The sequence below is a fragment of the Xyrauchen texanus genome, chromosome 24 (assembly GCF_025860055.1).
Source record: "Xyrauchen texanus isolate HMW12.3.18 chromosome 24, RBS_HiC_50CHRs, whole genome shotgun sequence".
Lineage (NCBI taxonomy): Eukaryota > Metazoa > Chordata > Actinopteri > Cypriniformes > Catostomidae > Xyrauchen > Xyrauchen texanus.
Genome location: NC_068299.1, coordinates 39,432,656 through 39,459,557, shown reverse-complemented (window position 1 = coordinate 39,459,557; position 26,902 = coordinate 39,432,656). Strand labels below are relative to the sequence as shown.

Sequence of the window (26,902 nt, the reverse complement as noted above, 5' to 3'; positions counted from 1 at the left end):
ATCTATCCACACCTCCACAATTTCATCGTTTCTATTTCTCTGCCTTGTTGGACCCCCACTATATCAGTTTAACCCCATTCCATACGTGAGGTCATGGATTTCAAAAGGACACAGGACCGCAAAAGACCCCAGAAGCAAAGCACGAAATAGAGAGACAGAGGGAAAAGAAATGTCTGTTTTATGGTCTATTTTAAACAACTAAAAGGAAAGGTAAGAGCCGCATTATCTTAATTTACTGTGGCATTGCTTGTGTTGATTAAATTGTTTATTATTTTTTGGTTTGTTTGTCATGTGCACGCTGTAATAAAAGCAACTGATGCAAGCTGTTAATCACTTGAGTTTGTCCGCTATATGTGATTGCTCAAATGTTCCGTTACTCCCCCCCACCAATCACTTGCCGGATTAGTCACCACGCTATGTTCCGGGACCTCGCAATTTACAAATTAAGCACTGAAACAAAGGCTTTATTAATTCAAGGCTATGCTATATCTAATGTCATTTCTACTAGGTGGGTCTTTTACTGCCAAGAGAAGAGTATTTTTTATTTATTTTTTTGCTACTGACCTCAAACTTGTATAGAAAACACATTTCTCTGAATGTTTCTGCTATTTAGTATCCCCCCTGAGAGGATGCAGTTAAGCACTGCCATTTTAGGGGTGCTGAAATAGCTGCTCTGCAAATTGCCACACAGCTGTTTAATCTGCAATTCTATGAACAGAGAGCTGTTTAATACCCAAAATATGGAGCCTGAATACAAATAAAAATGATTGAAACTTGATTTTGACGATGGATTGGTAATTTGCAGAGAAACAAAACCACACTCATTCCTTCACCATGGCCAAAGGGCGAGTATGTACGAGTCTGCTGCTTGTATTTACTTGCACCAGATTGCATTTATCAAGGGTAATGGGCCGTGCCACTGTTGTTCAGATTAGTTTTTTCCTACTAGCCAGCATGCCTCAGGACACAGATCCATAAAAAGTCCCACTAATAAGTATCCGATTGCAGTTATTTGTTTGATATGATGTGTCCTTCTGCAAAGCTTACTTGGCACCAGCCAAGTGTCGGTCAAATTATACACAATTTTTTTATGTATTAGGGCTGTCGATTTAAAATTCTGTGTAATTAATTATATAAAAAATAAATGTTCCTGGACAGTAAAAAGGAGTATTCCAACCCTTTGGGCAATTGAAGCTTGAAGTGCCACCTGTTTTCTCTAGGGGTCAGTAAATTAAGCTCCAGCTGTATAGGAAATGCACAACTTATACAGAGTAGCAATGGGAAGTCCGATTCATTTTCATGAACTGGTTCTTTCAGATGGTTCATATCAATTAACCGGTTCAAAAAACAATACAATGGTTCTTTTACATCTTCAAATAATGATGTCACTAGTACGTAATTCTAACATCCCGGTGTCTAAAGCATATAAAGAGATTAAACTAATCAGAGTCTTAATCAACTCACCAGAAACCATGATTATCATGTAGTGAATAACTCATAACTTTCACAAATGGCATAATGGATGTTAACTCCCCTATATTTCATTAAATAATACACATTTAACATGTATTTCAGAATTATTATTATTATTAATGGAAATGTTGTCATCATTCACCATCATGTTGTTCCAAACCTGTATGACTTTCTTTCTTCCATGCAACACACTAAGGATATTTTAGACAGAAACTATTCACGATTTAATTTCAGAGAATGTTTTTTTTTTTCTACATATTTTGAAAGTGAATGGTGACTGAAACTATCAGTCCCTAACATTCGGTCTAACATATTTTGTGTTCCACATAAAACAAAGTGCCACACTGGTTTGGAACATCATGAGGGTAGGGAAATTATGACAGAATATTAATCTCTGGCTGAGCTATCACTTTAAAGAGATAGTTTACCCCAAAATTAAAATTCTCTCATAATTTGCTCACCTTCATGCCATCCCAGATATGGATGACTTCCTTTCTTCTGCAAACACAAATTAAGATTTTTAAAAGAATATTTTAGCTCTGTAGGCCAAAATTATGATGCTCCAAAAAGCACATAAAGGTTATCACACTGGTTCTAAAGATAATTATTTAACCACTGGAGTCTTATGGATTACTTTTATGTGTTTTTTTTTGTTGTTGCTTTAAAATGTTGCTACCCATTCACTTGCTCAAATCTTAATTTGAGTTCAGCACATGAAAGAAAGTCACACACATCTGGGGTAGCATGAGGGTGAGTAAATATTGAGAATTGTAATTGTGAACTATTCATTTAAAGGCTCTTGTCAGATCTGAATTAATTTGTCAATAAGAGATGTTTGGAAACATTTCTAGTAATTATTACAGTGAAAACATGAATATGTCCTTCAAGGACATTGTATATAATGCTGAAATATAAACCAAAGCATGATAATGCTTTATTAATGCATTCTTTCACTATTTTATAGCTTTTAATGTCCTGTGTGGATACTTATTTCAGTGTAGTTACAGTTTTCAGTGTCTTAAGTATTTAGATCATTAGTTCTGTACAGCATTACCACCACTCTCTAAATGCATATACTCAGCCTAGTGCGTAGGGCACCAATACCAGTCGTGGAACACTCACTGTGTCTGAAACCGCTCTTATCCACTATATAGTGCACTATTTCGGGTGTCTGCCATTTCACTATGCACATGCAGAAATGCTGTCTGTTTGCACTGTGTGAACTTCTGCTCTCGTAAAAGTCCCATTCAATAATCTCTCAATAAATGTCACATTAATTAAAATTTAACCCAGTAATGTAACGACAGGAATGCCACCCATTGTATAGAAGTAAAAGTAAATTTTTTAGTTTAAAGTAAATTAGAGTTAGAATAAAAAGTACCCACTTTTAAACCTACACTAAACATTTTAATTAATTTTTTTAAAGTTACTCAAGTAAATGTAACAGAGTAAATGTAGCACATTACTACCTACCTCAGCTCATAGTATCAGCAGTTCACTCATTAGACTCCTCGGTAATCCTTGGCAAACTTTGACAGTTTGTTGGACTGGCTCATTCTGTTCTTTTTGAGTTTGATATGACTGAAAAGATGACTTTTTATTCTGCCTGTTGGTTTGATTCGTTCATTTCGAACACATTCTTTGTTTCAACAACTGGTCTAGTAACTCGTAAGAGCCACTTAGCCTGTATGAGTTCAATTCAATCATTTCAAACTCGGTCTCAGGACTCAAGCTAGTCATCTGCATTTAGCATCATTTTAATATGTTGTTGCTGATACATAAATTAATGAAATTCAGATTTCTTAAAAATGTCCATCACATACAAACATAACTAAATTAATATAGCACTGATTCTTGAGATACTGGAAAATCATGTATTATCAGCCTGTAATATAAAGCAGTAAACATTTGTATTTTTTTGTATTGCTGAAATGGCTGGAGGTGGCTCATACTGGAAGAGGTCAAAATTCAAGGTTGTTAATGGGTGGTTTCCCCTTGTTACGCTGAAAAAAGGAGGATACTTGGAAGCACATGTAACTTAACCTGTCCTCAGCAAGAGGTAACAATTCTAAACTGCCAAACAAAGTGTTAAAAAATGCAACACATTCATAAATATAAATATCAATTGAAAGGTTAGGGATCTGTAAGATATCATAGAGTAACATTTAAATTATATTTTCCATTATAAACTGTCTATCAAAGTTGTGTCCTCACTTTGAGTCAACTTCATCAGATTATTTAAAAATCCTGAATAAATTAGACAATGTCATGTTCAGCTATAACTCTGAAGATCCCTTTCCCACTTCCTGCTCATAGTGGACACAACAGTAGGACACATGGTCTGGTAAGTTTTATTTATATTGTTTTATATTTTAAACAAACAATGTTGAAGTCTCTGCGGTTACAGCTTCAACTGCGTCATTCTCATTATGATAATTTCTGTTAGAATTATGGGATACATTTAGGCATTTTAGTTTAGGGTAGTTTGCTTCAACTGAATCAACTGAAAAACAAAATGGCTCCAGAGTAAAACACATAGTTAAGATGGAAATCTATTCAGTTTGTCAGCTCCATCAGAATTTTCAGAATAGTGTGAAAAAATAAAATAAAACATAACTCCTTTTCTGGACACTATTATTATATAATTAAAGACTTTATTGTTGGATAGATCAAATTAAAATGTGTGTGTCTGACGGAGCTGACACAAATGGCAGTAAGATGTAAGTTATGAAGTGAATTAATGTAGCTTTTCAGGTTTTTATAAAAACCTGTTGCCTTACATGGTTTGTTAGAGGACACCCTTTTCTACAAAGATATCAATTCCAAATTGATTTAGTTTTAAAAAAATCTAAACTCATATTATAAGCATGTTTTGTCCCTTATCTCAAGAATCAGTGTGTAAAGGGATTAAGGGAAAGGAGGAGGCGAGAACCGGCTTGACAATATAAATAATATTTTTGATAAAGAACTTAAACGAAAAGACACAAACACACATATAGGATGGACAGCTGCCCCTAAATGCTCTCTCTCTGTCTCGGAGGCTTGATTAGCCTGATAAGGGACCGGGAGTGTAGAATCACGACCCAGCCCAGCCCTTCACCCTGTCACATTCCTCCCTCGTTCTCTCAGGCATTAGGCAGGTTATTACCACCTTCCTGAATCTGGGAGGGGACAGGGGGAGGGAAACAATAATGATTAAAATAGGGGGTACTTCCTGTAACAGTGCAGTACCCCCAACAAAAAATAAACACTGTAAAATTTAAAAGAGAGAGAAAAGGCCAACGTGGGGAGGCAGTGAGAGAGAAAAAAATAGATGATAGCGGCAAGAACTCCACTACGTTGTATCCCTCCTCCTTCCAGGGTTTCGGCACCAGTGTAAAGGGATTAAGGGAAAGGAGGAGGCTAGAACCGCCTTGACAATTTATATAATATTTTTAATAAAGAAATGAAATGCTCTCTCTCTGTCGCACCACTGTCCTAAGTTGACCTTTATCCCTCTAGGAGGCTTGATATGGGGCCAGGTGTGTAGAATCATTACCCGGCCCTGCCCTCCGCCTTGTCACATAGTGATAGCATTAATAATTTGTAGTAGTAACATCATCAAGTAAAAAAAATGAGTCCGTAAAAAATTGATGTCCGTAGATCATCAAAATTCAAAAGGAAACAACGAAGGTTTGAATTCGAGCACTTGCATCCCCTGCCAGCCTTTGACACATGTGTATGCAAAATAAACCAAAATACTTCTCTTTGAAATAAAACAAAGTTTATTGATGCAATATCAATTAATAATCAATACAAGGCAGTAAAATAAACCTCTGACTTATAACTACAAACTAAACAGAGACGTGATTAGATATGGTAACCAAAATAAGCCTATAACACATGAGAGGATGTTATGTGTGTGTGCGTGTGTGTGCGAGAGGGGGGGTGAGTAAGGAGTGACATGCACAAAATGGCAGACGTGACTCTCGTGGAGAGTATGTCACGCTAGATTTCCGGCTAGAGAATATGGCCGCTAATGTGGCCGGAGAGGAGCCGATTAATGGCATCTGCCCATTTGCCGCGTGTCTCCACTTGTACGATAACTTGGGGACAAAGCTGATCTTTATCACAAAGTTATCTACTAGGCAATTGTTTGTGAGAGGTTGTGCATGCATGCGTGTGTGTGGTTAGTACAACAGAGAGAGAGAGAATAAAGTGGCAGCTAAAGTGAAGCCGGTTTCGCGATCATTTGATCATTTGTGATAACAGTATGTTATATTAATACCTTGAGTATTATTAGCAACAATGAGCGGACTCTGCGGTAAACTGTACAAACAATAACCTTGATCCACAAGAATAACACACAAGAATATTCTATCTCTGCCCAGACGTTAACCTCTTATATGGATCACGTGAGAAAGCATGTAGAACGTGTGTTCATCGTTTGACTCCGACTCGGTTTCTGAGATTGAGGCACATCTGGGCATAGAACTTCTAGCTAAGTCTAAAACTATATTCATCACACATAAACATTTCAAGTTATAGGTAGGTTCAGCTTTAAGAACTTTGGTCAGTTCTTTGGTCATAAACACAAAATTAAGGTAGGACCTGATAATGGTTACTGGGAACAAATTGTTAGAGGAAAGGTGGGTTAAAGGTTAAAAGGCTTTTCCTTGGAAATGATTGGGGTTAACCTGTGGGATGGGCTCAGACTGGTGTGTAAAACGGGAGTCCAGTCTGGCCTGTAGGTGTGGAATGTACCTGTACATGTTGTGTCATATTAAATCTTGTTCGCTGAGGGGGTTTGAACCCTTGTCTACCCACTCACCTTCTTGTTTGGGTTTTCGTTCGAACCGTACCTTTCTTTTCGTCCGGCGAACGTTTTGCTGTTTTGGCCTGGCATGACCCTGGTGGTGTGCTTGGTCACCACCCCCCTGGTTCTGTTGCCCACCCTGCTGGCGGTGTGATCGGCGCCTCTGGGGTCCTGTCTTAGCATTCAACTTAACGCAATCCATAGATTCCCGACCCCTGATCAAGGAGCATACCCCTTTTTTTGTGGAGATAATTAATGTGCAAGAAAGCTGTAATTTTTTCTATCACTTATTTCAAGGATTTAACTTCTTTTCCTCATGCTTTATTTTCAAGGCAGAAAATCACAAAGCCAAGAAAGAACAGAATAAGACTGCTAACAGTTACAAGGTACTGGAGAGAATGCCATGGTCACTGCTGTCTCTGAGAATGCTGGCATAACAGGATTTTAGATAAATATTTTTATTTAAACAAAGATCCTTCAAGGTAATAATAATAATGAAATTTATGTCATCATTTACTCACCCTCATGTTGATCCAGAACCATATGGCATGATATGAGGGTGAGTAAAGCCTAGTTTATGCTATGTAAGAAGCCAAATTTTTTCTCCTGTACAAACTTAAGCCTCCGAGGTGAATGACGATGACGTTTACTATGTGCGGCAGTAGCGATTTCTCCAAGTAGGCGAAGGAGGCAGTGCCTCCTCAAAAATTTGTGTGAGAAATATAAACAACTGTAAATAAATAAAAAAATAATTATATATTACAAAATGTAAGCTCAAAAAAATGTGTAGAGCAGTCAGCGTTCTTAAATCACTCTGCCAAACAGACACGAGCGGATAACATTTCAGAGGAAGGCAGCATCTCTCAAGCCTCCCTTCAGCTCACTGCGATGTCACTGCACTCCTAAATTTTGATGTGAATGTGAGGCAGGATAACCGCTGAATACAGCAAAAAGTCATGAGAGGGGAGATTTTGGCTCAGATTAGCACTGATTCGTTCAATACACTGTTAATCAATCAATGTGTTTATGCCCACCTCTCATGCTCTCATCCTTGAAAAGTGTCTCATCACTATGAATAGGATGAACTGATGTAAGTGGCGAAACATATTTGCACAGTAAACTACTAACCGACATGGACAACAGCACTTTTGGTCACATCCAAATCAAAAAGACTTGAAACACGAATTGGTTTGCTAGTGAGCCGCTTTAGCACTTGCTCTTAAATGTGGCAGCTCGATGCACCAATGCGCAGATCACAAATAAGAAAATTAAAAATAAGATGACTATAAAGAATATGCAAACAAATAAAATAAATATGAAATAGGCTTGTTGCTGTGTTCTTGTAGGTATGAAGCAATGTAAAACTAGTAATTATAATTAGGACTGGACAATAAAACTAACAATATTTATCATAGGGAAAAAATAAGATATAGATTATAAACTTGAGTAATTATCGATATTTAGCCTATGTTCTACAGCTACACGATTGGTTGCTAAAATGCAAGCTGTTTGGCAAATTTATACAAACAACTGGCATCAGTCATGACATCAGCCTGTTAGGAAGTATTTGCTGGCTAGCGGCTACCCTGCTGTCATGGAAACCGGCAATGAGGCTCAGTAGCCACTAGCTAGATAGCCAGCTAAAAGGATATCATTGTGTACCGAATAAGACGGCACTGACAATGCAATTCAGCTATTGAATGAACACAACAACAACTCCGACATCAATACCATTGCAGTTTATTTATGTACTGTTTAGTTTTCATGATCCAAAGCACTGTTACTTCCATTCATTGACACGCCACAATTTTACAGAGCGTTGTCTGAGTTACCGTAGACTTTGCAAGTTCGAACCAGTCTGGCCAATCTCTGACCTCTCTCATCAACAAGGCATTTCCATCCACAGAACTGCTGCTCACTGGATGTTTTTTGTTTTTGGCACCATTATGTGTAAATTCTAGAGACTGTTGTGTGTGAAAATCCCAGGAGATCAGCAGTTACAGAAATACTCACCAACAATCATCCATGCGATTATCTAATCAGCCAATAATGTGGCAGCAGTGCAGAGCATAAAATCATGCAGATAAAGGTCAGGAGCTTCAGTTAATGTTAAAAAATATGATCTCAGGTATTTGGACCATGGAATGATTGTTGGTGCCAGATGGGCTGGTTTGAGTACCGCTCTATACTAACGTGGTGAGAATGATAGCATCTCAGAATGCTGAGATGTGGGATGGTGTTGATTTGCTGGCACGAGGGGGACCAGCAAATCAACACAATATTGACACAATATTAGGCAGGTGGTTTTAATGTTGTGGCTGATTGGTGTATCTTGCCTGAAAGGAAGCAAGATAATAAGTCATAGGGTAGCCAATTTTCTCCACAGAATTCCCATCAAGCGAAGTGATGAACTGTTTGGAGGGAGGACTGAATTTACAGTCCTTTGATCATGTTTAGAAAAGGAGCCACCAGCGGAGGCACCTTAAACTGGCTGGAGGATATATGTGGACTATAGGAGTAAATCACTAGATAATGATCACAATAATTGTTTAACTAACATTGGGAAGCAATTAATCTAATAGGAAAAGACCTGCCCACAGGGGAACACTTTTAAATATGAGAGACAGGAAAGAAAACCTCCCTGTGTGGAATCTAGGAATGAATCACAAGACAAGTGACTGCAATACTGTTTTACCCTGAAATGAAACTGCTAGAGTAGTAAAAAGGGCTCGCCCATTGGGGAGCTTCTTTTCTTTATGATAGACAGGAAGAGAATTCTTCTTACGTGTGATCTAGGAATATTTCACTAGACTAGAATGATTACAATATCTGTTTTTCTGTGACGTAAAACAGCTAAGGTAATAATAAAGAAGGGCTTATCCGTGGGGGAGCCGCTTATAACAGAAGATGATTCTTTTTCCATTTAGTCTAGGAATAAATCACTAGACTAAAATGCTAACAATAACAGTTTAGCCATTGTAGGGAATCAGTTAATGTTGGTAGAGGAAGTTCATCTTCTTGGGGAAAGTCTTTACTAATAGAAAATATTTCCTCATTTGATTGAAAGAATGTGCTATCTGGCTTACCGCTGGGAGGCCGTTAACACATGGTGCTGCATAACTTGAGATAGGATAAGATCTCTTACATCAAATAGAGAAAGTCAAACCCTCACAACCAACTTCAAGTTGGACAAAATACAAGAGCTGTTTTCCCAGATGGAACACTCGTTTGTGCAGTTAAGGAAGGGAGTCTTCATGTAACTAGCCAAATGAAGATCGATGCCAGTAGAATGCTAGAAAAAAGTTAAACTGAACGTGTTTTAAAATAAAACCATGCTTTTGGATTGTCATCTTTGGTTTACTTAATTGATTTCCTTTTATAAGATCATTGCGGATCGTCATATGACTCACGTAACAGTTTTAATTGAGGGCTAGTTTAATGCTATCAAAATACGGCTTAGTTGTGGAAAGTATTGACAACATTTCTATGTCTTTTGTTTGAATGATTATTTTTATTCCCCATCACATTGTTCTAGGCTACTCGCTATTAAACTTAAATTCATTGTTTCATTGCGTATGGGTCATTTATTAATCAGATTTTTGTCAATTAAATGTCATAATGCATGCAAACAACAGCCTAGTTTTGTTGAATAATGTGATTAACCAAGTTGTTTAATTTGGTGTAATGTACTGTTTTAATATTAATGGTGGTGTAATATAAGGTTTGAGGAAACACAGACTTTCTATATGCATAAAACATGACAGATAGACAAGATCACGACAGATTTAGTAATATTAGTAATTAGAATTAGTAATATCTTAAAACAGACAAACTACTATTGCTTTGTGCCTTAAGTATATAGTGTAAGTATACAGTGAACTAAATCTAAATCAAAAACATTGTTTTCAATTATCAAAAACATTTTCAAGACATTTGCCTTTCGTCACCATTGCATACCATTCTCAGACAATAACAAATATACATTTTGGGCAGAAATGATGTGTAATTCTGGTTATGACGTTCACATCATACTTAGGAATAGCATACTATACCTGTTGTCTGAATGACTGATGACAGCATTCTTGTTGATATTTAATCTTAAAATATTTTGTTGCTGAATTCGAATATTTCAAGTTTAGTTTAACATAGCATAGTGTGGTTGTAAATTAAAATTGTATAATTCAGAATACAAGACTTGTGATACTAACAACAATGTTAACAATACAAAGTCAAATCTTTAACATATGATTGAAGAAATATGTTATAATTATTTTACGAACTCAACTGCTAACACTGAGAAATGCATCTACGGTATTTACAATTGTCATTCGTTACTCTGGGAGATAAGCGATTGGCTGCTGGCACTGTTTGGATGCTAATGATTGGCAGTTGCCAGCAGCAGGTTCCTCCTACTCTTCTGACAGCATTTGGCAGACACTTCCTGCTGCCAGCTGCCTTTTTCTCGCTGAAGTTTGACTGTAGTTTAACTACTTTAAGTGATTCATTGGTTGAAGCTTGGCAAACTCCAGTTTTCAACTAGTTTCCCCAACACTGGAGTTCATGGTAAGAGCGAGTGAGATCATCATGTATGTGACAAATGCATAAAAAGTATAAAACCTAAAGGGGAAATATTGCAATTCCCAGAATTCTGAAAGCAATGGGGCACATTGTGCTACTTTTCTCTGCATCTTATGTAATTTCATGCATCCTCTGGTCTACTCATTGGTTTTATCAAGTGTCTTTGCATCCTGTGATTGGTTGTGATTGATGGTGACGGTGAGTCGGTGCAGATAATACACAAACTGACATGACTGATAGCTATGCAGGGTATTATCTACAGTCAGTCCAGTGAGCTGTAAAACTGATGTGAATGTTAAAGCTCACAAACAACTGCTGAAGCTTGATCTGTGGGCAACTTGAAGCAGACAAAACTCCAACAAATCATGCACTATCAGTGTGATGTTCTAAATGTTTATTTGTCAACTGATCACTAGAATGACCGGAAATGAAAAATGCCAGTTCATAACAGAACTGTAGTTTTATATTATACAGTACAATTAGGGCTGGGTGGTTTTTCAGATTTTTCGGATTAATTAGAATTAGCATTTTTACACATAATACACATGCTTTAGTTAGATATATTGTAAATCCACCAAAGGCTGAATAAAGAAGAGAAAAAAAATCCATAGTGCTTGTCTGCTCAGTGTGTGATTCTAGCTCAGCTTTGTCCATCATGCAGGTATACACCGGCTTAAGACCATAACTGGCCTAGGCGTGCGCATGTTGATGAACGGTCTCCTTTTCTTTTTACCCATAAAAAAGTGTAAGTTACATGACCATTATTGCATTTCATTTTAAATCACGGAGAGGCTATATGTGAGAGAATCAAACATCCGTCGCTCCTTTTGCCTTGATAGATCGCAAATTACTGCTTTGATCTGTGACGTGTTTCAAGTGTACTGTATCTATAGCCAACATTTGGCAAGCGATCATTTTTAGAAATGTTTCTAGGTGAATTGTAATGATAAATTAATTCTTATTGCTGCACTGCTCAGTGTGAACTGCTAGAGGACGCATCTCTGTCTGCAGGGGTTTATGAATATACACACAAATAGGCCTTTATCATAGTCTGCATGTTATCACATCCGGCTCTGAATAGTATTGTAACCAAACATCCCCCCATCTATCTGTCTATGGACGATCACAGCTTTTCTAAATATATTAAGCCCACTTGGATGCACTTGGCATTAAACATCAGCCGTTTAATTGTTTCTTTGGATTAACACAGTACTTCACCATAGGTTTTATCTAACACTTTAATGTGTAATAGTATCTGATCGAGGCGACTATCAGCACAAAGTTTTCCCAATTCACGAGGAGCTGAGCGTGCGGTTCAGCTTTCTCCCAGAGGATTATTGTACCCAACTCAAGTCCGAAGAGAGTGTATTGTTGATAGTTGTAATGTCAGTTATAGTTGTAGACACTGGGACATTTTCAACTTTATGTTTTATTTACATTGCATTTGGTCACGACTCGCAAGTGGACACTTCAATCATTGTACTCAAACCACGAGGATATAACCCCATGTTTACAACGATTTAACCAGTTTCTGTCTGTAATCGGACACTGGGATGGAAAAGTTACTTTATTTGAACAATGTTTAAATGGATCTTATATCAAAAATTGAGATTATATAAAGTAAGTACATGAAAGCAATATGATCATTATCATCGCAAATACTCTGTAGAATCTTTACTCTGAATATTAGTTTTTTTCTTGTGACTTGCTGTATACCCTTGTCTTGTTCTAATGCTCTTTAATGTGTAAATGTTATTTTGTTTGTATTATATACATGCATTCCTCTAATAAAAAAAAAATTATACTCTGTGTAGAGTTTTTTTTCCCCCCTCAGGCTATCCATCTAATGAACAGTTAAAACTACCCCATTGAGCATTCCCTATGTGCAATACACAGCTTAGTCTATTTATATTCATCCAACATACCATACCTCTTCTTCCATTACATTCCCTTGCTTCTGTATATAACAGATTTGTATAAAAAAATGTATATATATATATATATATATATATATATATATATATATATATATATATATATATATTTGTCCAATTGTGTATTTCTATATATACTTTATTTTCTATTCACTTTTTAGTTTTATTCATTTTTTTTATTATTATCTCTGACTTGTTGCTGTATTGTATTGTTTGTGCTTCTGTCACCAAGCCAAATTCCTTGTATGTGTAAGCATACTTAACAATAAAGCTCATTCTGATTCTGATTCTAAGAGTACTTTCTAGATAAACTTGGTAATGTATAGATATTGATTTCAAGATATCTTTCTAGATTGACTTTGTTTAGATAAAATGAATACATACACTGGCTAAGAATTATTTTGCCGTTTTCTTATACTATTATTTCTGAACATCTGGGTTTATTAGATTTTAATTTATTTTACATATAAACTCTGTTGAAAACTTCCCTCTGTGGTCCATTTGGTCCATTTGCACACCTTAATAATCCTATATTGAAAAGAACTTGGATTTCTCTAACCAGGTTGCCTATTATTCTAATATAGGACATACTATTTAAATCAGGTTGAAGCACATTTAAAAGTTGAAAAAATTAAATCGTGAACTGTGAATCGTCCATAAGTTTGATAAAAATTGAGATGTTATTTTTTTGCCATATCACCCAGCCCTAAGAACAATGCCATGAGAGACACTGATTTCAGGTGGTTTGTGAAATTGTACACACAGACCTGATACTAGCCATTAGCCAGGTGGCTGTAATTACACTAAAGATGGAGCGGTCTCAGGGCTGGACTGGTTATCTAGCATACCAGGAATTTTTTGGTGCCAATCAGGGGAGGAATGGCCATCGGGAGAACCGAGTGGTCCGGTGGGTCTGCCACAAAACGTGCTGAATGGGCCCCGATATGTTAAAATAAGCCGTCACGATATGCAGAGTGGACCACAAAATGATATGCAGAAAAGGACAGCAAATTATTGATTATGCAATTTTATAAATATTATGATTAGCAAATATAACTTGTCTGATCTGTTAAAACACATGGATGTGTGTGAAATGCCGAAATAGCTGGAGTATGACCACATTTGTTTAACACTCTTTTACCTGTCCATAATACTAGAAACTCTCCCATAATAATGCATGTTCAACTCAAAGATATTTGAGTCTGTCATTAATGGAGTGCCTAGAGCTCTATCAGCATCATGGGGGAAAATATGCAACTCTCTTCTTATTTTTACACCATGTAAAATACATTTGTAATCCATGCTTCTGAATGTGAGGACAAAAGTTCCACCGGACTGTGACTGCTCTTACTGCTCTGCCATCAACAGATTGTAGATATAGAACAGAATTTGGCCAATTATTGAAAAAAATATATATTAAAATCATATTCTGAACACTCGCTATCACGTACAGCCACATTTCACAGTGCATTTCCACAAGTGAGTTCCCTTTGCAGTCGCCACCAGCTTCATCCACTGGCAGATTTCAAAAAGAGTTTGGAATACTCCAATTTCCAAGGATAAATTGACTCACAAAAAGAATAAAGCATTTCTTAAAAGATTGGTATAAGGTAAATTGGTATTAGAGCAAAGATAGTTTGCATTCAGTGGAGAGGGTAAAGGTGTGCAAAAAATAAATGATATACAATATATGATATGATAGACAATATACAGACATTTAAGAGTATGCTATTAAAGTGAATTTTATCTGTGCATTAATTTGAACTGTCTTGATTAGGTGCCACAATACACCAGCTTCACAGTAAATTAACAATAAACGTCATGGTTACTGTTGTAACCTCCATTCCCCAATGGAAGGAACAAGACGTTATGTCGATTGTAGTGACTCAAGGGGTCTCTTCTGAGAGCCTCGCGTACCTCTGAACTTGAGAAAAGGCCAATGTCAAGTTGGCAGACAGAATTTGAATGACCCGCCCCCGGACATACGGTATAAAGGGGAGCGGCGAGCGAATGTCAGACAGGTTTTCACAGGAGCCGAGAATAAGGTTACGGTGCAATACAGTGGTAGGAATAGTGACATGGAAAGGGGAACACAACATCTCGTTCCTTCCATCGGGGAACGGAGGTTACAACAGTAACCATGACGTTCCCCTTCTGTCACTCACTCAATGTTGTGTCGATTGTAGTGACACAAGGGGTCCCACTACAAAACGCCATGCACTGCCCATGTTACGTGACTGCCGAGCCAGGTGAAAGCAGGCTGCTGCGTGCTAGAAGCAGCTGGGTCGGCTGCATGTAAGCCTCCCCAACGCCCCCAATAAAAGGTGTCATATACCGCTCTTAGGTTCCCAGCACCCGTACGGGAACAGGCAACATGACTTGTATGGGAGCCAGCCGGCCAGCTGCGCCTTTTCTCTCTATATGTTTCTCGTCGTAGAGTTGAAAAGCGGCTAGGGCTATCTTAACGCTATAGATGCGTCGGGGAAGGCGTCCTTTACCATTCCTATTCTTTCAGGGGGATAAGGCCCTGCGGAGACCACAACCTGCCCAGACAAGGGGAAGTAACTTGTAGGGCTAATACACATGGGGGTTGTCAAGCAACCCGTGGACATGTTGCGGTGGTAGATCCTGCCTGACAAGGGATGAGTTGCTACAGACATGGCGAACGGGGGCAGCAAGGACTGCCCAAGGGAGACGCGGGTCCTGCCAGCAGGGGGACCGTATAGCGGAAAATACATTACAGACACCGGCGCAGTGCCAGGGAGGTGCTATCTTGAGGAGCGTGAGATCCGAGAACCAGGTCCGAGTGGGCCAGTAAGGAGCCACTAAGGTGACCTGTTCCTCGTCCTCCCTGACCTTGCACAGCACCAGTGCAAGAAGGCTCACTGGGGGAAAGCGTACTTGCGTAGAGGGGCTCCGTTAGGGAGTACCAGAGCGAGCAGTGGGAGCTGTCTTGGGAGGCAAAGAGATCTAACTGTGCCCTGCCGAAGCGGGCCCAAATCAGCTGGACCACCTGGTGGTGGAGCCTCCACTCTCTGCTGAGCAAGACCAGTCACGGCAGCGCATCCGTCGTTGTGTTGCGGTCGCCCGGGATATGAGTGGCGAGCAGCAACCACGGCTGACTCCAAAGGAGGAGATGGTGGGTGAGTTGTGACATGTGATGGAAGCGTACACTGCCGTGGCGATTTATGTACGCTACTGTGGCGGTACTGTCTGAACGGATCAAGATGTGCTTGCCCCGAATCAGCGGGAGAGACCTCCGCAGGGCAAGGAGTACAGCCAACAACTCGAGGCAGTTGATGTGCCAACGCAGGCGGGAACCCATCCAGGAGCCAGCGGCTGCGTACCCATAGCATACGGCACCCGAACCCAGTTGAGAGGCGTCTGTGGTGACCACGACACGTCTGGACACCTGCTGTGGGGGACTTCTGTCCACAGAAAACAGAGGTCTGTCCAAGGGTTGAAACTCTGATGGCAGGAAGGGGTGATTAAGACACGGTATGTGCCGTGGTGCCATGCCCATCTTGGGACACAAGTCTGAAGCCAGTGCTGAAGTGGTCTCATATGCATCGATCCAAGCGGCGCGGCCGAGGATGCCATATGCCCCAGGAGCCTCTGGAACTGTTTGAGAGGAACCACCGTGCCTGGCTTGAAGCCTGACTGTGCACGCTCAGTTGTGAGACACGCTGATATCGAGACTGAGTCTAACTCCAAGCCGGGAAAAGAGATGCTCTGAACCAGAGAGAGCTTGCTTTTTTCCCAGTTGACCTGAAGCCCCAAACCTAGGAAGAGCCAATGGTCGAGGTAATTGAGTTTGCGGATGCCTACTTCATGTAGTGGGGCAAGGGCTGCCTCTGCGACCTTGGTGAAGACGTGAGGGGACAGGGACGGGCCGGACCTTGTACGTCGGACATGAGCTGTAGGGAGGGTCGACGCCGAGTTTGTGTAAAGTCCGGTTGAGAACTTGCAGGTCCAAGATTGGCCGCAACCCACCGTGGGTACGATGAAGTAAGGCCTGTAGAGACCCTTCTCCATCTCGGCTGGAGGGACAGGCTCTATCGCATCTCTGAGTAGCAGGGTCGTAACCTCTGTAAGTAAGGTGCTGGCATTTCCGCCGTGCATGCAGTGGAGCGAATACCGCCGAGACGAGGTGGCAGACTGGCGAACTGAATCGTGTAGCTGAATCGGATGGCCCTGGCCAGCCAACGCGATGGGTTGGATAGCGGCGTCCAAGCTCCGTGCGAGGGGCACTAACAGGATGATCGTTTTTGATGTACTGGGTGGGGATTTGCAGTGGGGGGCGAGCAGGTAATAATGTGTTGGGAGGCAGAAGCGCATCCCAATGCTTGGGTGCTGAGAAAGACTCAAAGCATTTACCTTGTTATAATGTAATCTATTACAATAAGTACACAAAAGGGCATAATCAAAATATGATGCATGATATTTTGTCATTATGTGAAGACTCGCTGGCCAATTAATTGAAACAATGCTCAGAATGCGCATCTCTGTTCTTCCTGCAGGTAATGGTAATAGGCTTATTAAGTGTGCACCACTGTTTCTGAACCATGTATCTGCAAATCGCAGTTGGTGTGATTGGAGACGCAATAACCATTGCATTTTTAAAATACCATTCGTTTTGAAGACCCTGTGATCTTTTCCATTCAGCTGTGCTCCATCTAGATGTTTGAAAGAAAGATTTCACCTTGTGTGTGTGCCCACTCTTCTCTAGAGTGTAGAGCACTGTCTTTGCAAATACAGAAAGTCACGCTGTGCTCTGATGGAGTTTGTTGCTGTGATTATTCATGCTTCCATTCAACTCAGAATTTTAAACTTCATACAGGGAAACTGCAATGGAATACCACTTTATGTTAGACTTAGAATGCTGAGATCAAGGTGAGTGACATCATGCAAATTTTCAGTCAAATATAAACCTTAATTTATACTTCATAAACCTTTTAAAAAATGCAAATTCTCTCATTTACTCACCCTCATACCATTCCAGATGTTTATGACTTTCATTCTTCTGCAGAACACAAATTAAGATTTTTATTTTTCATTTTGATTCCCAAAAAGCACATAAAGGCATCATAAAAGTAATCCATATGAATTCAGTGTTTTAATCCATATCTTCAGAGGTGATATGAAAGTTATGGGTGAGAAACAGTTCTAAGTCCTTTTTTGCAAGAAGTTCTTCTCCCTGCCCAGTAGGGGATGAAATGCAGGCAAAATGTGAATCACCAAAAACATAAGAAGAATGTGAAAGTGAAAGTTAAAGAGGACATTGACTGAGCGGGGGGGGAGAATTTATAGTAAAACATTGACTTAAATACTGATCTGTTTCTGACCCACACCTATCATATCGCTTCTGGAGACATTGATTTAACCACCGGAGTCATATGGATTACTTTTATGCTGACTGATTTTTGGAGCTTCAAAATTCTGGCACCCATTCACTTGCATTGTGAGGACCAAAAGAGCTGAGATATTCTTCTAAAATATCAATTAATGTTATGCTGAAGAAAGAAATTCATATACTTCTGGGATGGCATAAGGGTAAGGAAATGATGAGAGTATTTATATTTTTGAGTGACATTTTCCTTTAAATAAAATACATTAATGAGTCAAAGTTTCTACATTATATGACAATAAAAATTGTTTTGCAAACATGTGCAGAGACAGGTGTTCAAAACATGGTGGATTAAACTTTCTTTTGATAATCGTAAACCTGTAGAACCAATGCTAGCATTGCTGCATCCCTTATCAGTTGGTTGCTATGAGATGTCTCTGTTGACAGTCAAGGTACCCCTGAAAATCACAATATAATCAATCTAAAAAATAAGGCCCCTCTTTGATATATTTGTGTATAGTTGTCAGGAAGTTGTCACTGAATTTCACGAATTTTTATTATATTTTAGTTTTCATAATCTGTCATTTCTGTCACTTCTGGGTACTCGTGCCCATCCCTAATAGTATCAAGGCCATTGAAACCTGAGCAGGGTCTGCTGAAATCAAAGTCCTGATTACAAATTAAATGGCGTGTAAATGTTTGATCTGAATTGATGCTTTGTTGGCGACTTGACAGAGCTCTAATAAAGATTTTAATAATGGCACAAGAACATTCTGACAACGTTGAGGAAGGCATAACACTACTGAATCTAGCTTATTCACTGAAATGTTTGAGCTGCTACTAGTCCTACTAGTAATAAATAACTTGTGAATTCTCTGTTATTTAATTCATGATAAAATGATTTAAACTCAAATCTTTTTTTTTATTTTTATTTAGTACAATTAGAATTTCTAATAGGGTAGAATTTACTTATTTATTTGGTAAGTAGCTGTTCAATAAGCATTGTGTCTATATCCTGACCACCCTGTCGTAGTTTGTTGTGCGATTATGACCAGCTGACTCTTACTATATTTGTATTAATAATGTATTTATTGGATCCATTACAAAAAATAAACTGCTCTTAGTGTGAGATGCTTCCAATATTACAATGTACTTGTGGTGTGACTGGTAGCGCATGGGATTAGTAACACCAAAGTTCTAGGTTTGTTACAGAGGGAACACAAACATCCTGAAAAAAAAAATGATTTTATGTCTCTGACTGCCAGAGGAGCACAAGCATGCACTAGTGTAATGTTTCATGGAGACGTGGAGGCCTCTGACCTTGCCAGTGATGCTTGTAGTCGCAGGTGCGGGACAGGGCTATCATCATGGCACTATACAGAGGCAGAACCATGGCACATAGACGCCAACTGCGCCCACGTCCACTGTCTGTGAAGCACTGCAGCTTGCCCGCCAAGTAGAATGAGGTAAAGCCCAGACCAGAGAAAGCAACTAAGAGAACAGGTGAGAGAAAAAGAGAAATTTGGTAAAAGTACAGGCAAAGTACTATGAGAAATAACCTCTTAGGAAACAAGTAATCTGTCCTATTGTTTCTCCTTGACAGCAATGAGATAAAATGTGCAAATTAAGATTCCTGCATAAGGCTCTTAATGTTCAGATGTTTCTCCTGAGGAAAAATATCCAGTACAACATTTGTCTCTTCTAGAGTAGTGGGTCAGTAATGTATTCTAAATACTTTGGATTACTTCTTCAGCACTGGTAGATTTTTTTCACTTGTTTTGACTATAAAAACTCTGTCAGTACAGCAAGACAAAATACACATGTTAAAAATACATTCTCTGAAAAACCGAAATATCTTATGCAGTGTTGTTTCTTCTGTTTTAAGTATTTTTTGATATTTTTACAGGAAATAATCTGGAATAATTTTAATAAAAAAATTATTATCAAGAATATGATTTTTGCGATAATATCAAAGGTCTTACTAGAAACAATAAATTATGATCTAACGTGAATTTTCTTAATAAATAAAATATGATTGTGTCTGGTAACGTGCATATAAAATGGCTAGAAATAACATTCTATATATAGATACCCTAACCCTAAGCCCCATTTTTTCTGCTCCAAACTTACTTTTCTGTCTGCTCATGTATGTAGTGGAATACAGTATATAAACTAATATTTTGTATTTTAAATACATAATCCTGTTACATGTATTCCATTAGTCCTCAACCCTGTATATATATATATATATATATATATATATATATATATATATATATATATATATATATATATATATGTATATATATATATATATATATATATATATATATATATATATATGTGTGGGTTTTTAATTTTTTAATTTTTGTTTTACTTTTGTTCATGGTTTGAGGATGAGAGCATGTCTAGGAAGCTGTCCGTGTTGGCATCTGTCCAGTACCGTGTTCAGACTTTTTGGGCTGGGACTCATTCACACATTAACATTAGTTCTGTGCAGTTTTGGAGAGATGGAAGTTACTGTAGTGTGACGTAATACTATCAAGTAGGCTATTTGTTCTATTTTAAGACAATAAAGATATTAGTAAAGATATTTCTGTCTCTTATTGTAGGCCTACACTGTGAAGAATGAGCATCCATTTCAGCTTTGTGTACTCAATATAGCCATGTATTGGGGCTGCCAAATGTAATTTGATTATTTAATTAATTGTTAGTTTTAAAAATAAAAACTTACTTAATTTAATTAATTTGTTTAAAACTCTTTAACTGATCTACAAAAAAAATTATACTTTTGTTTTATTTTTCTTAAGAGATGTACTAGGCTTGATGAATAAGGACATACATTTAGTCTATATGAAGAAGCACATTTCTGGAATATCAAACATTGATAGGCCTATTAATTTTGTTAACTCCAAAACATGACGAAGAACCCTGCCAAAGTTTACAAAGTAAGTGACATTGTTTCTTTTTAAAGTTAAAAACTTTGTTTGAGGCAGATAGTTGTAAGTAAAAGATATATCCAGCATGTTTGACAAGCTGCTTAAGATGCACAACTCCATAACAATGTGATTGGTTTAACATGTCAGTCAGACATTAAACATTTGTATAAATGGACCATTAAACCATACTGAACTTTATGTACATTTACATTTCTAATGTTACTCCTTAATAAACCCTTCATATCTGTCCACATTCATTAGGGTATTTTCATAGGTTACTAATGTTGAATAAGTGTTATTAAGCATTTATAACATGAGGTAAATTGTCTCATTTGGCAGGTATTGCGTGAAAGTCAAATTACTATACATGTTGTTATAACTGCATATTATGATTTATAATGCATTTGTAAATTACTTATTAGTTATTAATAAACCCCTCTATAATCCCTTGAGAAATGTAACAGTTATGAAAAGAATAACCCCTAACTATGCACATTTTGTGTTTAGATTTAATCAATTGCATTTTACAGGTTTTACACTGCTGTCTGCAACCCCATCGGAACAGACCTGCCACCCATTTTTGGACCTCAACAATGTCGCAAACTGTGCTCAGATTCGCCAAGGTATCAAAGTCTACAGTCAAAAGTTAGAGTAATATGACTAAAAATGAACTCCAAAATGTCTTATCAAACTCTTCCAAAACACAATTATCCCATCTACTTTGTGCTATCCATATCCATCTTATTATCCAAAATCCATCCGTCTATTACTCTTATACAGTTGTCTCAATTGTGTCTATTTTGTATTTATCCAAAGACACAGAGAGATGTAATGTGCTATTGCAGATGGAAAGTTCTAATCTGGCTAAATTCACAGAGCAGAGCTTGGATTTTGGCTTCTGCAACACACAGGGCAATATAACTCTGTAGCATTCATGATCCATTTAACTCAACACAAATATAGACGTGCCTTTGCTCTAACAATCCTTATACCCTGTGGAAAGACAGAAATGAAAATGGTATTTCCTGCATACTTGCCACTTTGTTTTTTAGTTTTTTTACTCTGTCAACCTGTTGCCCTAGCAACTTGAGGCAATGTTATAGAACCTAAACAGGTTTCTTGCTCTTGTATTTTTCAGCTTTGTACATTAACAAAGCCTTAACAGCTGCGATGATCTTGAATGGAGATTTAGAATTTCATCACTATTTCAGCATTATTAAGCATAACTGCTAAAGATACTGGAAGTGAAATAATCGTTTGAAAATAAAAATAAAGTTTAGGCATCTGAGTTGCCCACTGGCTGTGCCCGAAACCAAGAAAATGCTGCCTCTGGAGGATGTATATAGAGGTTGGGACCAAGGATTTTGGAAAAATGGGAAAAGCCCACTGATAACATTAAGGCCATGTCATCACAGACATGATTTTCTAGTTCATTTGTGGGAAACCGCACAATGCAGAGCAGTTCTGCGTGTTGCTCATGTACCTAAATCCCTGATGAGTCCATGTGTGTTTCGCAGCAGCTGCCGCAGAAGATAAAAAAATTATAATAATTGATATTTGCTTGAGGCGCAGCCGTGCTGGTCTACAATCAGTCTGAAACCTTAAAATACCAACCAAAGAATATTTCATTGAGCTCTTCTGCAACCGCAAAAAAATGGAGAATAATAATTTGAGTCATAACTTTAACAGAATTGTCTTTCAAAAGTGTTAGAAATGTAGGCTAAAATAAGCCATGCATAAGTTACAAAATAGTTTACAAAAAAATAAAATAAAATAAATATTTTAAATAAAAATGTTATGTTAGCTTCTGTAAGGATCTCCCTTTTGGGATGCTATTCCCCTCCAGACCAGCAGAGGGCGCTCATCCTGTACGTTCCACGCCATGTTCCTCTCCTCTCCTGCAGATGGCACTAACACCCCTAACCCAGTTCAACCATCCACTCATTTGTACCCTGTTCCTCCCGTGACAGCCCTCAGCTAAGTTTCTCTCTAGTTGTATTATTGATCCAATAGTTCCTTTTGATTCACTCTCCTAAACTTCCTAAAGATTCTCGGCTTCCTGTGGCTGACCACTCACAACCATCACATTGACTGGTCCTGAGGGGTTTTTAGGACATTAACTGCCGCGTCTCTGAGTCCGCCTTCTGCTGTGTCCCAGATCCACTAGGAGCATTCCCTAGACCCTTGCCAGATTTCTCCAGGGGGAATTGTACCTCTGCTCCCGAGTCCCTGTCCACGGAAGTCTTGGCTCCTCTCGAGATGGAGCTGGACAGACCCAGGTCTGTAACCTCCCTTCCCGAGTTATCCCGAGTAACCCCGGAGTATGCAGACCTCCACTAAGTTTTTAGTAAGAACAGAGCTGCCTCACTGCCCCCTCATAGACCTTACGATTGTGCTATCGAGCTGCTTCCCAGTACCTGCCCCCCTCGTGGAAGACCCTATTCCCTCTCTGGTTCTGAGAGATTGGCCATGGAGAAGTACCTCAAGGAAACTCTGTACAGTGGGTTCATCCGCCCTTCCACCTCACCTGCTGGGGCTGGTTTTTTTCTTTGTTGAGAAGAAGGATGGCAGTCTCCGGCCCTGCATAGACTACCGAGGCCTTAACCATATCACCATCAAGAACCGGTACCCTCTTCCCCTCATGTCCACTGCTTTCGAGATCGTGCAGGGTGCCACCATTTTCACCAAACTGGACCTCGGGAATGCATATCATCTGGTTAGAATCCGTGAGGAAGATGACTGGAAGACAGCTTTCAACACCCCGACAGGCCACTATGAATACCAGGTGATGCCTTTTGTCCTGGTGAATGCCCCAGCCGTCTTCCAGGCCTTCATTAATGATGTGCTCAGAGAGATGCTTTACAAATTTGTGTTTGTCTATCTGGATGACATTCTCATCTTCTCCCACAACTCCCAAGAGCACGTTCAACATGTTCAGCAGGTCCTAGAGTAGCTACTTAAACATAAGCTCTTCGTGAAATTGGAGAAGAGTGAATTTCACCTCCCGTCTGTCTCTTTCCTTGGCTTCTGCGTGTCCCAAGGCTGCCTCCAGATGGATTCTGGCAAGATCCGGGCAGTCTTGGATTGGCCCCGTCCAACCTCTGTTAAGCAGGTGCAGCGATTTCTTGGCTTCTCCAACTTTTATAGATGATTCATCAGGCGCTTCAGTTCAGTTGCAGAGCCTCTCTCCGCTCTTACCAAGAAATCATCAGGACGGTTTTCTTGTACCAGCCGCACAGACCAAGCTTTCAACAACCTTAAGCGACTCTTCACATCTGCCCCCATCCTTACCCTTCCTGATCCTGAGATATCCTTTGTTTTGGAGGTGGATGCCTCAGATGTGGGAGTAGGAGCTGTTCTTTCATAGAGGGGTAAGAGGGATAATTGGCTTCACCCATGTGCGTTCTTCTCACATCGGCTAACCCCAACTCAGAGGAACTACGATATTGGGAACAGGGAGCTGCTGGCCATCAAGATGGCACTGGAGTAGTGGAGGCATTGGCTGGAGGGGGCCAAACACCCTTTCATACACAAACTCTGTCATCGAATATTACATTTATAGTCTATAATTATATTATAAACCAAACATTTTACTGCCCAAAATATCCTAATATTTTATTGTGCATGGATGAATGTTGTGAATGGTGGACAAATGCTGTAAAATAATGTATTTTAAGCAGCTAGTCAATGCTTTGAAAATAGTCAAGCAATAATAAATAGGTGCTGTTTATCTGTTTAGAGTTGCTGTCTGCTTTAGCAATAACTCTTTTTCTCTGACTATTTAAAGTTACACAGTTATTTCATCAAGCTATTATGGACCAGTTCAAGCTGACAAAACTGTGACTACAGAAGACTACATGTGTAGCTACATTATGCCTAAAAGACTTAATATCCAACATTAATACTATTTTTATGTATTTTTATTTTGATATGCTGTTTTTAGTAAACTTTGAGAGACATGATGTGGGTGACTTGACTCAATGAAGTTCTTGATTTTAAGTTTTTAACCACGATGAAACTCTTAAGTCAAATGCACAAACACGACTGTTTGCAAACCAGCTGTATCAAACACATGACCATTTGTGCCCAAATGAAACTACGATCCCGAAATTCTTTCACAAATCCACGCACATAGCAACCGGAGAGTTCATTCGTTATAAGAAGCCAACAAACAACATGAAAGACGAGCTTGCACCCATAATTGCACTGATTTGCACACAACGGGGGGAAATACAGAAGAAAATAATGACGAGGCAGCGGTTCGGGAGATGTTGGTGATGTTTTAATTTAATTACCCTCCAAGTGTGCACACCTGATGATAATGGTTTTATCTTCTACTCGCAGAGCAAACAGATAGAACAGTGCATACGGAACGCTTGCTAAATTACTGAAACAACAACTGCACTATTTAAACTGCTTTACTATCACCTGTGCAGGAGAGGAGAAGCTGACAGCTGCACTCTCATAGAAGCAGATATATCTCACATCCTGGACCAGCAACTTCCATTTGTGCTTAAAAATGAAAATGAATAGCATGGCATAGATTAATTTTAAATAATAATGAAATTATATTAAATGATTTACAATGCACTGGCGACCTGTCCAGGGTGTCCCCCGCCTTTCGCCCAATGTTAGCTGGGATAGGCTCCAGCCCCCCGCGACCCTGTACACAGGATAAGCGGTTGACGATGGATGGATGGATGGATGGATTTACAATGCTTAAACAAAAATACAAATAATAATATAATCAGTTGAATTAATAGTATTCAGTGTGTTTTGATGGAGAACCAATATTTGTTTTGTGCTTTTATGAGATTTTTTACAAGGTTCTAAAGAAATTAAACTGAAAAACTGAAATACACTTTTAAACTATAGAACAATTTATTTAATCTTGTGGATGTTCCATGTTTTGTTCACAGCTTAAACTGAATGTAAACGGTCAGTTTCTGTAATGTGACACTTTCTAATTTTTAAAACAGCTGTTAAATAAAAAGCTGAAAGGGAAACAATAGAGAGTAAAAAATACATTTTGAAGAAACTTAAAAAAGAAAGATACTGAAGGACAAGATGCATCGTGATGCATTGAGAATAGTTTTATAATCGAATTGTTTCCCTTTGAATCAGAATCAGATCGAATCGTGAGGCCAGTGAAGATTCACACCTCTATATCAATCTTTATGTTTTCGTCATGCCAGCCACTTCGGTAGTCAATGTTATAGTCTCTGTAGTAACATTCAAGTGTATTGGTTGACTGATGAGTGTGCCTGTGCACGTGTGTATGTGTGTGTGCGTGTGTTTGCTTAAACACAGTGAAACAACTCTGGCAACGTCTACGACTTCGTAGGCTAATACATGTACATGCAGACAGAGATGTGTTCATTAATGTGTTCGTTTTGTTATTTAATTTTTATATATTTTTTCTTTGCATCACAAATGTCATGAACTCGGAAAAAAGTCCCAAAGGCTCAAGTTTGAGTAAAAATGCATCAGAGTCCGTGACATGTCCATTCAAATTAGACTTGTGACTCAGACTCAAGTCCAAGTCCAAAGTCCTGGTTACTAGGGGTGTGCCCGAAACCGAATACCTTATTTGGAAAGGCACAAACAATGACTTCAAAACTAATAACGAATGAATCTGAATAACAGGAAGAATATTCATTTGAATGATTATCCAAGAAGCACAAGGATAAAGTGAAGCTTCCAGGTATCCAGACCTCTCCATCTCCCGGTGGAGGGCCGGGAGGTAAATCCTTTGTTTCCTTTTCCTTTTTGTTTGCCACAGCCCAAATTGTAATAAAAGAGCAGTTTCCTCAATCCTTGGGTCACATAATCGGTG

General features: G+C 38.7%; 1 protein-coding gene across 1 annotated transcript in view; it reads right to left on the bottom strand.

Moving 5' to 3' along the window:
* Positions 1-26,902, bottom strand: part of plpp4 (phospholipid phosphatase 4) — a 216,492-nt gene that overhangs the window by 19,012 nt on the left and 170,578 nt on the right. Inside the window, exon 6 of the mRNA XM_052089451.1 lies at positions 19,448-19,618. Coding sequence (XP_051945411.1) covers positions 19,448-19,618 — 171 coding nt within the window. The remainder of the gene's footprint in view (positions 1-19,447; positions 19,619-26,902) is intronic.